The sequence below is a fragment of the Somniosus microcephalus genome, chromosome 12 (assembly GCF_052327205.1).
Source record: "Somniosus microcephalus isolate GS21.2 chromosome 12, FLI_Smic_1.0, whole genome shotgun sequence".
Classification (NCBI taxonomy): Eukaryota; Metazoa; Chordata; class Chondrichthyes; order Squaliformes; family Somniosidae; genus Somniosus; species Somniosus microcephalus.
The window spans coordinates 101,800,462-101,815,142 of NC_140998.1; the positions used below are offsets into that span (position 1 = coordinate 101,800,462).

Sequence of the window (14,681 nt, forward strand, 5' to 3'; positions counted from 1 at the left end):
TCTCATTTTATTTGGGTATGCAGCAATGTCCACAGGGTTCCCAGGCGCAGCGCTCCAGGGGTCCCACGCAGCCAGTGAGCCGGCATTTAAATTGAAAAAAATGCATATGCGTGGACTTTTGAATGGGCCGTGCAGCCCATTAAAGGGGCCGCGTGGCCCCCCCAAAAATTATGGGGATCATTAGTGCGTGGTCCCTTTAAGTGGCTGCGTGGCCCATTCAAAAATTTGCGCTTGTGTGGTTTTTCCCATTTAAATACCGGTGAGCGTCCTGTGCAGGACCTCCAGACCGGCCGCAGCTTAACGGGAACATTGGTTATAGGCTGCAGGATGACATGTACAGGATGGTGAAATGGGCAGAGGCATGGCAGATGGAGTTCGATGCAGAGAAGTGTGAAGTGATGCACTTTGGGAGGACTAATATGGAAAGACAGTATAAAATGGCATGAATTTGAAATGGGCAGAGAGATTTTGATGTCCATATACACAAATCCTTAAAGGTGGCAGGGCAAGTTGATAAGGTGGTTAAAATAAGCATATGAGTTACTTGGGTTTATAAATAGGGGAATAGGATATAAAATCACAGAGATCATGCTAGAACTTTATAAATCACTGGTTAGGCCTCAGCTGGAGTATTGTGGAATTTCTGGGCACCACATGTCAGGAAAGGTGTAAAGGCATTAGAAAGGGTAAAGAGGAGGTTTACCAGGATGTTACCAGGGATGAGGGACTTCAGTTACGAGGAGAGGTTGGAAAAGTTAGGACTGTTCTCCTTGGAAGAGAAGGTTAAGAGATGACCTAATAGAGGTTTTCAAGATGATGAGAGGTTTTGATAGAGTAAATCGGAAAGAAGTATTCCCTTCGGCGAGTGGGTCAATAACTAGAGGTCATAGATTCAAAATCATTGCAAAAAGATCTAGAGGGAAGAGGAGATTTTTTTTCACTCAGAGTTGTCAGGATCTGGAATGCTGTACCTGAGAAGGTGGCGGAAGCTGATTCCATAAATAATTTAAAAAGGGAGTTGGACGGGTACTTGAGGATGAGGAACTTACAGGGTTACGGATCAAAAGGGGAGATGTGGGACTAAGCACGACTGCTCTTTCAAAGAGCCAGTACAGGCACGATGGGCCGAATGGTTTCCTTCTGTGCTGTAAGTTTCTATGATTCTATGATTTCATTAACCATTTCCTCAGCTCTGCCTGTGTTTACTCCAGCGTTTCTTTTATTATTCTGTTAACTCCCATTGTACTTCATTCAGAGGCTAAGCACTGATGTGTGTTTGCACAGCATTACAGCAATTTGGAATAGCATGGGAAGGTGAACATTTGAGATTCAGGATTGTGGCCGCATAGTAGCTACTGTGAATTGTAGCCCAGTTATTTGAAACAATTTTTGGAGCCTGGGATGGGCTTTAAAAAGTATAAGCATCGTAGAGCAGATCTATGTGGGTCCAGATCAGGGTGTGAGGTGTTTGAAACAAGTAGAAGATGAAAAGGTAACTTTATTATATTTTTCAGAATTAATCAGGTTTTTCTTTGTTTATAAGGTTACAAGGGTAATGTTAGGAGAATATAATGGGTTGTATGGGGAATCACCATCGCTGCTTAAAGGAATTTTAAAAATAAGCAATGTGATTAGGTGCTTTTTCCAAGGACAAGACTGATTCATCTTTTTCTGAAAGGCAAATATTGTCTTTATTTGATGAATGGATTTTAAACACACCACCTTATAGACTTGAGAGAGATGCAAAACATTTATCTTGATGCATGCATTTAAAATGTATTCTGAAAATCTCACGATTATTCAACAGATGCAGCCATACAATTAAAAAAATATTTCTATTGTTAACACCTAAACAAAATCTATATATACATAAAGAATTGAGTTGTTAAATGACTAGCATATGTCCATGGAGCTCATCTGTCATTGGTTCTCACGTAGTTACCAGGACCAATTGCTGTGCTCTCAATTAAGGGCTCCAATTTTGAGGCTTTGTATTTGACTTTTATTCTGCAGTTTGGGACTTGTATGATTCAGCCTGACCATTCCTTGTGCCCAACGGAAAAAGTTCAAGCTTCCTATGAACCAGAACATGACCTTAGGTATGAACTAATCTGGGATAGCGTGCCATATGCAGACAATGAACCCCTATATTGTTACTGAATAACACTTAACACTTTCACTAAAACTCATATCACTTTAAAAGACTATTAACATCAACCATGCCAGTCACTTCAGTAACCAAATAATGAAACTGAAATATTGAAATCTGTTTTTAAGTCCTGGACAAAGGCATATTTTAAGTTTACTGCTTTTTAAAAAATAGACTTTGCGTGTGACTCCAGGCATAAGAGCGAAGAGGGGCCGAAATTAAATAGAATATACAGCATAGAAAATAGGTCAGTGAAGCTCAGAAAAGGTACTGTACATGGTTAGAACAGACCGGGGAAGAACTTTATTTTTGGTGTCTGAAATGCTCAGAAACTTTTGTGTTGACATAAACTTTGCTACTGTGATCCTATGCCCAGAACATTTATATATACATTGAAAGTAGCAATGGTCTTAACATTGGCCTCTGGGGATACCACTGTTTACATAACTCGAGTGCAGAAAAATCCATTAACCACTACGCTCTGTTTTCTGTTCTTTAATCAAATTTCTATCCATACAGCCACATTCCTTAATATCACCTTCATTTTGAAAATTGTTATACATAATATCAACTGCATTTCCTTTATCAATACTGTTACTTCCTCAAAGAACTCTATTAAATTTTTCAGAAACTGCCTGCCTTTTACAAATCTATGAATGAGAATTTTTGAGAGATAGTGAAGTGCACTGTGCAATTCTATGATTAGTTGTGTTTTTTTGATTAAAATATGTTAACCTATTTCCTTTACAAATTCTGACTGACCTGTGGATTTCCAGTATTTCAGGCAAAGGGCGGTGAGGAGAGTCAAAGTGTCTCCTAATTCCAGTTATCCCAATTTTTAGGGACGCTGGATTGAGATCTCACCTCATCTCATGGAAAGCAGAATAAGTGCAGCATGAGCCATTGTTCCACAAGCAGCAACTTTCAGACTGCTGAGAGGCCAAAGGTCTTTTCATGCATGGGATACTTCATGCAATGGAGCGCATGGCAAGTGCAAACTTGTATAGAGAAAAATCTTTGTTTGTCTTGTAAGCGGAGATCCTCACCCTTTCCTCACTCCGAGTGCTGCTGCGACCCTTCTTCATGCCTTCAATACCTCCAGGTTCAACTACTCCAATGCTTTCCTCGCTGGCCTTCCAGGTTCCACCCGTCATAAACTGCATCCTGTCTAAAACTCTGCCACCAGCATTCTGTCTTGCTTCTCTATCACACAACCAACTTCCATTGGCTGCCTACTGCCCAACAGATTGAATGCAAAATTTTATCAGATACAAACCTTAAGATTATCTGTACAACAATAACTTAGTAAACAACAGTTAACATGGATTCGTAAGGTAAATATCCTGTCTGACTAAACTTGCATGTTGTACCTAGACTTCCAGATGGCATTTGACAAAGTTCCACATACAGGAAACTCTTTGGTATCCGGCACTGACGGGACCGGCGTGTTGCCGGTTTATCAAAAATTCCAGATGACAGAGAGGGTTATCTACCGAGGCTATTTTTAACAAAGAAAAATAAAAAATTCAAGAAATGTGCAGTATGCAGTAATTGGGTACTCACCTACAGAATGTTGTGTTAAATGGATGGTGGAAGATGCTTGATTAAGTACAGTACTGCCAGTTGAGGGTAATCCATAACTCTTTAATTACTTAACAGTAAAACAAAACTTATAAACAACTGTACAGTACAGTATAAAGTGCCACTTTTTCCAAGTCAACTGGTTCATCAGGAATATCCATGTCAGCTGGGTCATCAGGATCATGCACTTCAACAGATTCTTCAGGCACTTCCACTGCTTCAACTCTTTTGGAAGCTTTCTTAAACATGTCCTGGATGTCTGCTTGCTTAGTGGACTCTTGCCTTCTTTGTAGAAAGGTGGAATGCAGAATATGGAGGTGCATAACTTCTTGGGCAGAATAGCAAGAATGGCTTTCAGCAAACTTGAGTAATGAAACAAAATTTTCTGCAGCTTTAGCCCAAGAAATCTTGTTCTCTTCAGACATCTCATCGTCTTCACTTTCCATCTCACTTTCCTTTTCTTTCTTTGGATTCAAAACATTCTCCATTATTTCATCATCACTTAGCATATGCACAACAGCAACTTCTCTATCTGCATCAACCCACTGCTCACTATCACGTTCACTGAGGTGACGTAGAGGGTTTGCTGGGCCTACATTTTTCACCATGCCAACCATTTCCATTACTGTAGTCCTCTTGGGACGAACATTGAACCCATGAAATTCCTCCTCTGAAGAAGAACCTTCAGCAAACAATACAGAAGGCCACAATTTACGCCAGGCTTGTCTCGAAGTGTGACCTTTCACCAAGTTCCAGGAACATGCAACATTAAAGATGGCATCTTTAAGATCGTATTCATAGAAACATAGAAGATAGGAGCAGGAGTAGGCTATTCGGCCCCTCGAGCCTGCTCCGCCGTTCAATGCGATCATGGCTGATCATCCAAATTCAGTACCCGGTCCCTGCTTTCTCCCCATACCCCTTGATCCCTTTAGCCTTAAGAAATATATCCAACTCCTTCTGAAATGCGTGAATACCTGTATTGTCATCTTGGCTTATCAGTTTACGTAGGAAGTCTTTCTTGTAACGACACTTGAGATTTTGGATAACGCCCTGGTCCATGGGTTGCATGAGAGAAGTTACATTTGGTGGCAAATAAATGGTGAAAATATTTCCCGAAACCAACTCGGATTCATGGGGATGGGCTCTACAATTATCAAGCAATAAAATGCATTTGCTATCTTCAGGTTTCCCTATTCTACGGAAATGTTCCCTCACAGATGGAACAAAAATATGATGGAACCAATTCAAAAAGATTTCCTTATCCATCCAAGCATTTCTTTGAGCTTTGTATTCAACAGGTAAGTGCCTCACATTTTTAAATGCACGAGGATTTTTATACTTCCCAATGACGAGAAGTTTAACCCGGTGTGATCCAGCAGCGTTCGCACATGTTAGCACGGTTACACGATCTTTATTTTCTTGTAACCTGAAGCATTAGCCTCACTAGCCCCAGCAAGCGTTGATTCTGGCGTAAACCTCCAAAATAAGCCAGTTTCATCGGCATTGTATAGCTGTGTTGGCGACAAATCATGTTGCTGCACAATCCGATTGAAATAATCGCAGTATTTTTCTGCAGCGTCGTGATCAGCTGATTTCTTCTCCTGGAAATATCGAGTCGTCGTATCCCGTGCCGTACCTTGAAGCATGTTAGCCTTCCCTCAGAGAAAGCACACTTGTCAGCGAGCTCCATCTTTGCGTAGAAATCCTTCGCTTTTTCGATTAGCATGGGTCCGGAAATCGGAACACCCTCTGAACGCTTAAGAGAAAACCACTCATAAAGCACGGTATCCCGCTCTTCAAGCTTAGGCTTACGAAGCGTACGCCATTTCTCTACACTCTTAGATGTCGCCGAGCTTGAATAAAACTTGAGCAGCTTATCCTTCTGCGATTTGATGTCGTAGATTGTTGACGAACCGATTTTGAATTCATTCATAATGTTGATACGCTTCTCTCCCCTTTCTAGTCGTTGGCATATCTCGATTTTCTGTTTTAAAGTTAACACCACTCTCTTCCTTTTGCGTGGACCAACTTTTGGGATTTCCATAATGCAATCCAATGACTACCAGCAGCGTGGGAGACACACAGTACCCCTGTAAAATGGTGGATCAGAAGAGACTACCGGCAGTGCGGGAGAGTCAGACTCCTGATACAGGGTTTTTGAGGTGCTCCGACTTCCGATAGCGCCAAGAGGCTGAGTAGTGGCAGTTTGGAGAACTACCCCCACTGACTAACTCGGCCACCGCGGGAGACTCGGGCTCAGCAACATTGCCGGTTATTGAAGTGTTGTTTTCAGAGCGAGAATTTTGCCGGTTAATGGAGAATTCTGGATATTTAGGTGCCGTTTAAATGAGAGTTTCCTGTAAAAGGTTGTTTGTTAACCTCAAAGCTCTGTGTATTCAGAGTCTGGATAAGAAATTGGTGGAATGGTAAAAAAAATTATACTTGTGGGGGAATACTGAGTGCCCTAAGGATTGGTGTTGACACCTCAACTGTTTCCAATTTACATCAATAGCTTGAACTCATACAAAAATGCAAACTAGTCAAACTTGCAAATGATACTACACTAGAGAGGCAGTTGAATCAGAGGAGGCAGCTCAGAAATGAGAGTGAATTGGAGAAAATATGTAAGTGGATAAAACAATGACAGATGAAATTTAATGCAAACAAGTGTGAAGTGCTGCACATCGGAAGGAAAAATGGACAACACACATACTCCATGAATGCTGCTGAAATAGCAAAGAATTAAGTTAAATGAGACCTGAAAGTCTCAATAGACTTGACATTCAACATGTCCAACCAATGCAGAGCAATGCATGTTGTTGAAATTACAATGACTAATTCTCACTGTTAATATGTTGGGAGAAAAGCTACTTCAACCCAATAACCATCCTGTACAACTTCAAGTGGTTTGTGTTGCTCATTTTCTGGTTTGGTATATCACAGTAAACTATTTACGACTCTTCCCATCCTCGACTTCTCTAACTCCATTTCTGGGGCTAGGTTATCGACCAATATCTACTGTAAGCTACAGCTAGACTTTGCAGTTACCTTGATTACACTTCCTCCCATCCCATTGTAAGGTCTCTATTCCATTCTCCCAGTTTCTCCGTCTTCATCGCGTCTGTTCTGACAATGCCACCTTCCATACCAGTGCTTCCAATATGTCCTCCTTTTTCCTCAATTGAGAATTCCCCTCTACCGTGGTTGACATGGCCCTCGGCCGTGTCTGTCCCATTTCCCGCACTCTGCTCTCACCCCTTCCCCTCCCTCCCAGAACCATGATAAGGTTCTTCTTGTCCTCAACTTCCACCCCACCAGCCTCCACATTCAACAGATCATCCTCCGCCATTTCCGCTACAACCAGTGTGATGCCACCAACAAACACATCTCCTCCTCTCCCCTTTCAGCATTCCGAAGGGACTGTTCCTTCTGTGACACCCTGATCCACTCTTCAATCACCCCCCATACCCCTTCCCCTTCCCACATCTACTTCCCATGTAAGTACAGGAGATGCAACACCTGCCCTTTTACCTCCTCCCTTCCCACTGTCCATGGCCTCAAACACTCCTTCCAGGTAAAACAGCGATTTACTTGTACTTCTTTCAGTTTAGTATACTGTATTCGCTGCTCACGATACAGGCTCCTCTATATTGGGGAGACCAAACACAGGTTGGGTGATCACTTTGTGGAACACCTCCGTTCAGTCCGCAAGTGTGACCCCGAGCTTCTGGTCGCCTGTCATTTTAATTCCCCGCTCCATTCTCACTCTGCCCTCAGCCTCTTGCATTGTTCTAATGAAGCTCAATAAGATTGAGGAACAGCACCTTATTTTCTATTTATTCGTTCACGGGATGTGGGTGTCGCTGGCAAGGCCGGCATTTATTGCCCATCCCTAAATGCCCTTGTGAAGATGGTGTTGAGCCACCTTCTTGAACCGTTGCAGTCCTTGTGAAGGTACTCCCACAGTGCTGACTTTGTCGTAGCAATTTTGTTATAACTGAGTGGCAGTTAAGAGTCAACCACATTGCTGAGGGTGGCAGATTTCCTTCCCTAAAGGACATTAGTGAACTAGATGGGTTTTTACGACAATCTGATAATTTCATGGTCACCACTAGTGTTTTTTTAATTCCAGATTTAACTGAACTTAAATTCCACAGCTGCCGTGGTGGGATTTGAACTCGTGTCTACTAGTTTATTAGTCCAGGCCTGCTGGATTAATAGTCCAGTAACATAACCACTATGCTACTGTACCCCAATTTCAATTAAGCACTTTTACAGCCTTCTGGACTCAACATTGAGTTCAACAATTTCAGATCATAACCACTGTTCCCATTTTTTTGGACAGCAGCTGTTGGTAATGATTCTGCTATTCCCATTTACACCTCCTCTCCATTATCATCACCTTTTGCCTTGCACCATCATCTGCCATTTAATCTCTCCTGCCTTCCACCCTATCACAAACCTTAATACCTTCCCTTTTGTTCTTTCCTCCCCTCCCCCTGCACTTGCTTAAACTCTGTTACATCTCTAACTTTTTCCAGTTCTGATGAAAGGTCATTGAACTGAAACTTAACTCTTGTTTCTCTCTCCACATATGTTGCCTGACCTGCTGAGTATTTCCAGCATTTTCTGTTTTTATTTCAGATTTCGCAGTATTTTGCTTTTGTATTTACTCTCCTACCTGTGCTATTGAGGGAAAAAAAGCCTGCACATCTGAAACAAAAACAGAAAATGCTGAAGGACACTGGCGAAATGTTAACCCGTCCTTTTCCCTTGTTACAGATGCTAACTGGCCTGTTATGTTTCCTGCACTGTTTAATTTAATTAAGACAGTTTGTCTCCATTAATTTGTGGGAGTTGTAGGTGACGTTATGCGTCTTGAGAGTTGTAGTTTAGTGCGAGGAATTAAATCCGAGTTAGCATAGAGATAAGGGGACCGATGGAAAGGCAATAAAATAATTTCGGGTGAGCCCTGGCGCCTTCCATATATATCAGTCAGGCAATATGAACGGCCTCGATTTACAATACCGACTGCGACAACCAGCGAAGGCAGAGAGAGAGAGACGCCTAGGAATCGTCGAGCTACTTTTGCAGAGAGGCGGTGCTCCGTGACCCGGAAGCGCTGCGCGCCGCCGCTCGAGCTGCATTTGAACGCGGGTCGGTTGGGAAGCCGGCCGTTCGAGCAGCCTGTTGCCGGAGTGATGAGCGCTCATCGGCTGCAGCAAGTACGAGCTGCCGTCCGCACGGCTACGCAGCAGCTTTCTGCCTTAAAGCTTCAAGTTTGCGAAAAGTAAGCGAGCGTGGGTGCTCCGGGTGCGTGTTTGCTAGTTTGGAAGCTAATTATTATTATTATTTTGTGGGGCAGGGAGAGGGAAGAGTTTTTGTGTTGTGGCTATCGGATGATAGAAACCGGTTACGCCGCTGCCTGTAACATGGGGGCCAGTCACTAATCCCTTAAAACAAAGCGGGAATTAAATACATGAAATGTGTCATTGGTTACGCCAATAATAAAGGGAAGCATAACTTACTACAGCACCACCAGAGATCCATAACAGCATGGTCGCTACAGCAATACTTGTTGAGCATAGTTTACAGCGACTGTAATAATAGGTATAATTTTTCTCGTCGAAACAAATATAAAATCCTGCAATTAACTTATTGAGCGTGGGCTGAACGAAGGATGTCTAATCTAAATTGTTTCATCCATAGATTGTTAAATATACTTAGTATAAAGAATATAGTGGTGTAGGTTGTGTTTTAAGGCCAATATTGCTGTACGACTACACAGACTTTGTTCTCGACGGATCTGTGCACTCGAGTGTTTATTTAGACTGAGATAAACAGACGTTTGCGTGACTGTTATATTATTCATTGACTTAATATTACGTCGGTGCAAACAGTAGCTTAATTTACCTTGTACTGATAGGATCATGGATGGCTTACTGTCGTTTATGGACTGTTTGATTTATTTCAAATCTTTAGGTAACAGTTAAAGCAATGTTTGGTATGGCATTATATTCTTTGAGTTTAGTATGTCATTGTTTTATTGTTAAAAGATTTTTGAAGGAATATTTGGGCATGGCAATGGAATTCTGATGCATATGTACTGCTGATTGGTTTGGTTGAAAACTAAATATTTGTATGAAGTACTGTATATCATGCTGTGGCAGTTGCAAACACTTTAGTACTTGATAAACTGCATTGACTGGTTATTGAACTCTTAAATTGATATGGAGTTCTATATAGAACTATGTAATGCCTGTTTTTGTAAAACCTACTCACTAAGGCACTTAAAAATTTAAAATATCTAATTTTCTACTTGCATGAACACTACTGTAGAGAATTTACATTTATTATGTAAGCAATTTAGAATCATAAGTGTTAGTTTTGGAAATGCTATCCATTGTTTACTCAATGGATCAATAGCAAAAAATAGACATCCACGTAAATAAACTTACCTGGATGGTGTTGGACTTTGAGGCCTTGTCCATTGTGCTGGAATGCTTTATTCAGCAAGACTGCATATGTATTCATGCATTACTGCTTTAAATTAGTTGCATTCTGGTTGAATACCTGAAAGAGAATTGTATGAAAGATGCCCCCCATTCCTTTTTACTTGTTTTCTCTTATTAAAGAGGTCTAAAACTCTCTTCTGCCAGTGAGTCGCATGATTTTGCCCAGTTTATTCTGTACGTAAAGTGTCTTTTTGAGTTAATTCTTCAGTTCTTCTATCGGCAACAGCGTTCTACTTAAGGTCTACACTGAGGAAAATCTCTTAAGTTATCATTTACATGGTCCTTTCCACATTTAGACTTGCTGATTCTCATAAATGTCTACAGTGGTTGGATAGTTTAAAAATAATAAGCATTTTTGGGGACGTGAATAATTTAAAATACTGAAAGACTGACGTCTCACAATCCTTCTTGCCGACTCCTCAAATAGCAGTTTATTTTTGAAACTGAAGGAGCACAAGCACTTGTGTGAGGTAGAGAATCAAGTATTGGACACTGTAACTGGTCTTTGCATTACAACCGTGACTACACTTCAGAAAGTACTGCATTGGCTGTAAAGCGCTTTGAGATGTCCGGTGGTCGTAAAAGGCGTTATAGAAATGCAAGTTTTTCTTTACTATATGGCTTCTTTGGCAACACCTCCCAAACTTGCAACCTCCACCATCTAGAAGGAACACCATTATTTTAAAGTTCTCCTCCAAAGTCACACACCATCCTGACTTGGACATATATCGCTGTTCCTTTTATTGTAGTTGGGTCAAAGTTCTGGAACTTCCTACTGAACAGCATTGTGAGCGTACGTCCACCACATGGAGTGCAGACCTTCAAGAAGGCAGCCAACCACTGCCTTCTCGGGGGCAACTAGGGATGGGCAATAAATGCCGGCCTTGCCAGCGGCACTCGCACCCCAAGGATGATTTAATAAAAACGTTTGTCATTGTTTGGTGCGCACCATTGATCTGTGCGGGTCACATATAAATCCATAGTCCTGTTAATTTTCATTAAGATTGTAATAAACTGTAAATTTGTTTTTTTTAAAATGCAGAGGATATTAAGCTGAAGGTATTAGACAAGTCTTTTTCCCCTTTTCCTACCCTTTCATATCAGAGTCTTGGTTAGAGATTTACCATTCTTGTGTAAGGTTTATCAGATGCGAGACTAGCTCGTCTTTGAACTATCTTGCATAACCCATTTCAAATAATAGTACTGTAACAGGTACACAAGCCCAAACCAATCATAAGCAGAATGCAGAACACAGTGCAATACCCTACTTGCCAGTCATTACAGATGTCAGACAGAGATGCAAATACGCACACTTTATTTATAGAAACATAGAAGATAGGAGCAGGAGTAGGCCATTCGGCTTCTCGAGCCTGCTCCGCCATTCAATGCGATCATGGCTGATCATCCAAATTCAGTACCCGGTCCCTGCTTTCTCCCCATACCCCTTGATCCCTTTAGCCTTAAGAAATATATCCAACTCCTTCTTAAATATATTTAATGTATTGGCCTCTACTGCCTTCTGTGGTAGAGAATTCCACAGGTTCACCACTCTCTGGGTGAAGAAATTTCTCCTCATTTCTGTCCTAAATGGCCTACCCCTTATCCTTAGACTGTGACCCCTGGTTCTAGACTCCCTGACAATCGGGAACATCCTTCCAGCATCAAGTCTGTCTAGTCCTGTTAGAATTTTATAAGTTTCAATGAGATCCCCTCTCATTCTTCTAAACTCCAGCGAGTACAAGCCCAATCGACCCAATCTCTCCTCATACGTCATTCCTGCCATCCCAGGTATCAGCTTGGTGAATCTTCGCTGAACTCCTTCCATGGCAAGAACAACCTTCCTCAGATAAGGTGACCAAAACTGCACACAATACTCAAGGTGTGGTCTCACCAAGACCCTGTATAACTGCAGCAAGACATCCTTGTTCCTGTACTCAAACCCTCTTGCTACGAAGGCCAACATGCAATATTAATAATACAACCAATTACACCATAAAGTTAAGCATTGTGAATTACAGTAGGTACTTGATTCTTAAGTGGGTTTCTGCTTCCTGATAGTATTCGAGATCTCTGTTCAAGGATGTAGTACACCTTAGCAACGTTACGTTTACAGCTTTTATGCAAGTTGTTACTAACAGGTTTCAGCATTCTGCTGTTCTGAAATAGGAACACACAAGCCCTTTTTAGTAGGCTGACTTCTGTTGTATTGCCGTCCTCTGGAATGCCCAGCCTTCCGCTGGGGATGCCCTTCATGAATTGCTGTCTGTGGTCACTCTTACCAGCCATAATTATTGACTAATTTCTTTCATTGTGTCTTCTTTGTATAACTACCCTCATATGTACATTATATCTCTAGTGAATCCTGTTACCTGTACTTTACTCGCTTGGTTCAGCAACTTAAGCTTTTAAATAATAGATGTGATGCACTTTACAAATTTTACTACTTTTTTATTAAACTCTAAGCATTTCTTAAGGTTTCAGTTTTTTATTAAATTTAGACAAGCCCACATATGGGACTTAGACCTGTGACTAAATTGAGAGGATTAACTCTTGTCACACTGATACCTTCCAAGGTGTCAACTAACTGGACTAGTATGTGTCCAAAAACTATGATTGCTAGATGTCAATTAGTTTGACAAAAGTCAAGTGCTACATTTTCCTTTGCTGGTGCTCCGTTCATGACTAGGACACTGACGTTCTGACCCCTATTGTTGCCAAGAATGTCCTGCATGTTAGACCTATTGCTCAGTTGCCTCGTCCATAACTTTGAGAGGTCTCTTTCAGACATAGCGAGGACGTATCATCACCATTGACGCACAGTATCACCTGGTTCTTTGTTTGAGCTTCAGTTTTGCAGAATTCAACTTAAACCATTTGTTTTACAGAAGGTCTGTAGTGTTGCATAGAATGGCTAGTTTTCTTGCATTACATATCTTGAGACTAACAGATCTTGATGATCTGATTTAAGATTTAACCACCAATAAGGAAATACAGTCTGCTCCTTCCAATTGAAAGTTGGTTAATTTGAATTATTGGATAATTTGAATATTTTTTGAACTTTTTTATTTTGCCATGTTATTTTCTGTTGGTTAATTCAAGTTACTGGATAATTAAAATTTTTGTTGTGCAACAAAAATGACTTTGAATTGACTTTGAATTATCAGGAGTATTCTGTAGTGTTAAGAATAGTCCTTTTCTAAACCTCCAGATCCATGAAGTTAAACAGGACAAACCAATGAGCAAGAAGGAGAAATGAAAATAGAATTCAGCTACTTGGCCTTTGTCAGTCAATATTGCCAGGACGTCTGCCCCACAATTCTTTATCAACATCGTTAAGCTGGTCATATGCTGCACTAACTTGTGGGAAAGAGGGTATTCTCCTTTTGGGATTTACGCACCTCTTGTAGCTCATACACCAGGCCTTCATTCAAGAGACATTAAGAGATATTCAAGGCAAAAGGAGATGGTAATGAAACAGGTTAAGAAACAAAGGATGGCTCCAGATGAAGTGTAAATTGTGCTGGCAGAATGAAAGACAGCTGCCATGTGGGGGAGAAGAAAAAAAGACAGACAAAAAGTGTGGATAAAAAATATATATATACTCTATGTTGAGTCCGGAAGGCTGTAAAGTGCCTGATCGGAAGATGAGGTGCTGTTCTTTGAGCTTACGCTGAGCTACCGTGGAGCAATGCAAGAGGCCGAGGTCTGAGTGGGAGTGGAGCGGTGAATTAAAATTAGCTTCCAATTTCTACCCTTCCCTCCCCTTACCATGGTCCATCTCCAACTCTTCCCTTCTCTTCCTCGACTTCTCCGTCTCCATCTCTGGGGATAGGTTATTGACAAACATTCACTACAAGCCCACAGCTACCTGGACCACACTTCCACCCCGCCTCCTGTAAGGACTCTATTCCATTCTCCCAGTTTCTCTGTCTCCGCCGCATCTGCTCTGACGATGCCACCTTCCATACCAGTGCTTCCGACATGTCTTCCTTTTTCCTCAATGGAGGATTCCCCTCTATATAGTGGTTGACACGGCCCTTGACTGTGTCCGTTCTATCTCCCGCACTTCTGCACTCACCCCTGCCCCTCTCTCCCGGAACCACGATAGGGTTCCCCTTGTCCTCGCCTTTCAGCCCACCAGCCTCCACATTCAATGGATAATCCTCTGTCATTTCCACCACCTCCAGTGTGATCCCACCACCAAATGCATCTTCCCCCTCCCCTTTCAGCATTCCGTAGGGACCACTCCCTCCGCGACACCCTGGTCCACTCCGCTATCGCCCCCAACACCCCTTCCCCTTCACACGGCACCTTCCCGTGCAAGCGCAGGAGATGCGACACATGCCCTTATACCTTCCCACTGTCCAGGGCCCCCAAACACCCCTTCCAGGTGAAACAGCGATTTTACTTCTACTTCTTGCAATTTAGTATAC

At 41.8% G+C, this 14,681-nt stretch overlaps 2 protein-coding genes across 6 annotated transcripts in view; one reads left to right on the top strand and one right to left on the bottom strand.

Annotated features, from left to right (window-relative positions):
- The window catches only part of slc25a21 (solute carrier family 25 member 21), a 730,433-nt gene extending 721,588 nt beyond the window's left edge, over window positions 1-8,845 (bottom strand). Inside the window, exon 1 of the mRNA XM_086003353.1 lies at window positions 8,762-8,845. The gene's annotated coding sequence lies outside the window, so the exon portion shown is untranslated. The remainder of the gene's footprint in view (window positions 1-8,761) is intronic.
- Window positions 8,626-14,681, top strand: part of mipol1 (mirror-image polydactyly 1) — a 418,898-nt gene continuing 412,842 nt past the window's right edge. Inside the window, exon 1 of one of the 5 annotated variants that reach the window (XM_086003343.1) lies at window positions 8,626-9,023. In XM_086003343.1, coding sequence (XP_085859469.1) covers window positions 8,935-9,023 — 89 coding nt within the window. In that variant the 5' untranslated portion in view covers window positions 8,626-8,934. The remainder of the gene's footprint in view (window positions 9,024-14,681) is intronic. The other 4 variants (XR_015080271.1, XM_086003344.1, XM_086003342.1 and 1 more) reach the window with 4 other exon arrangements.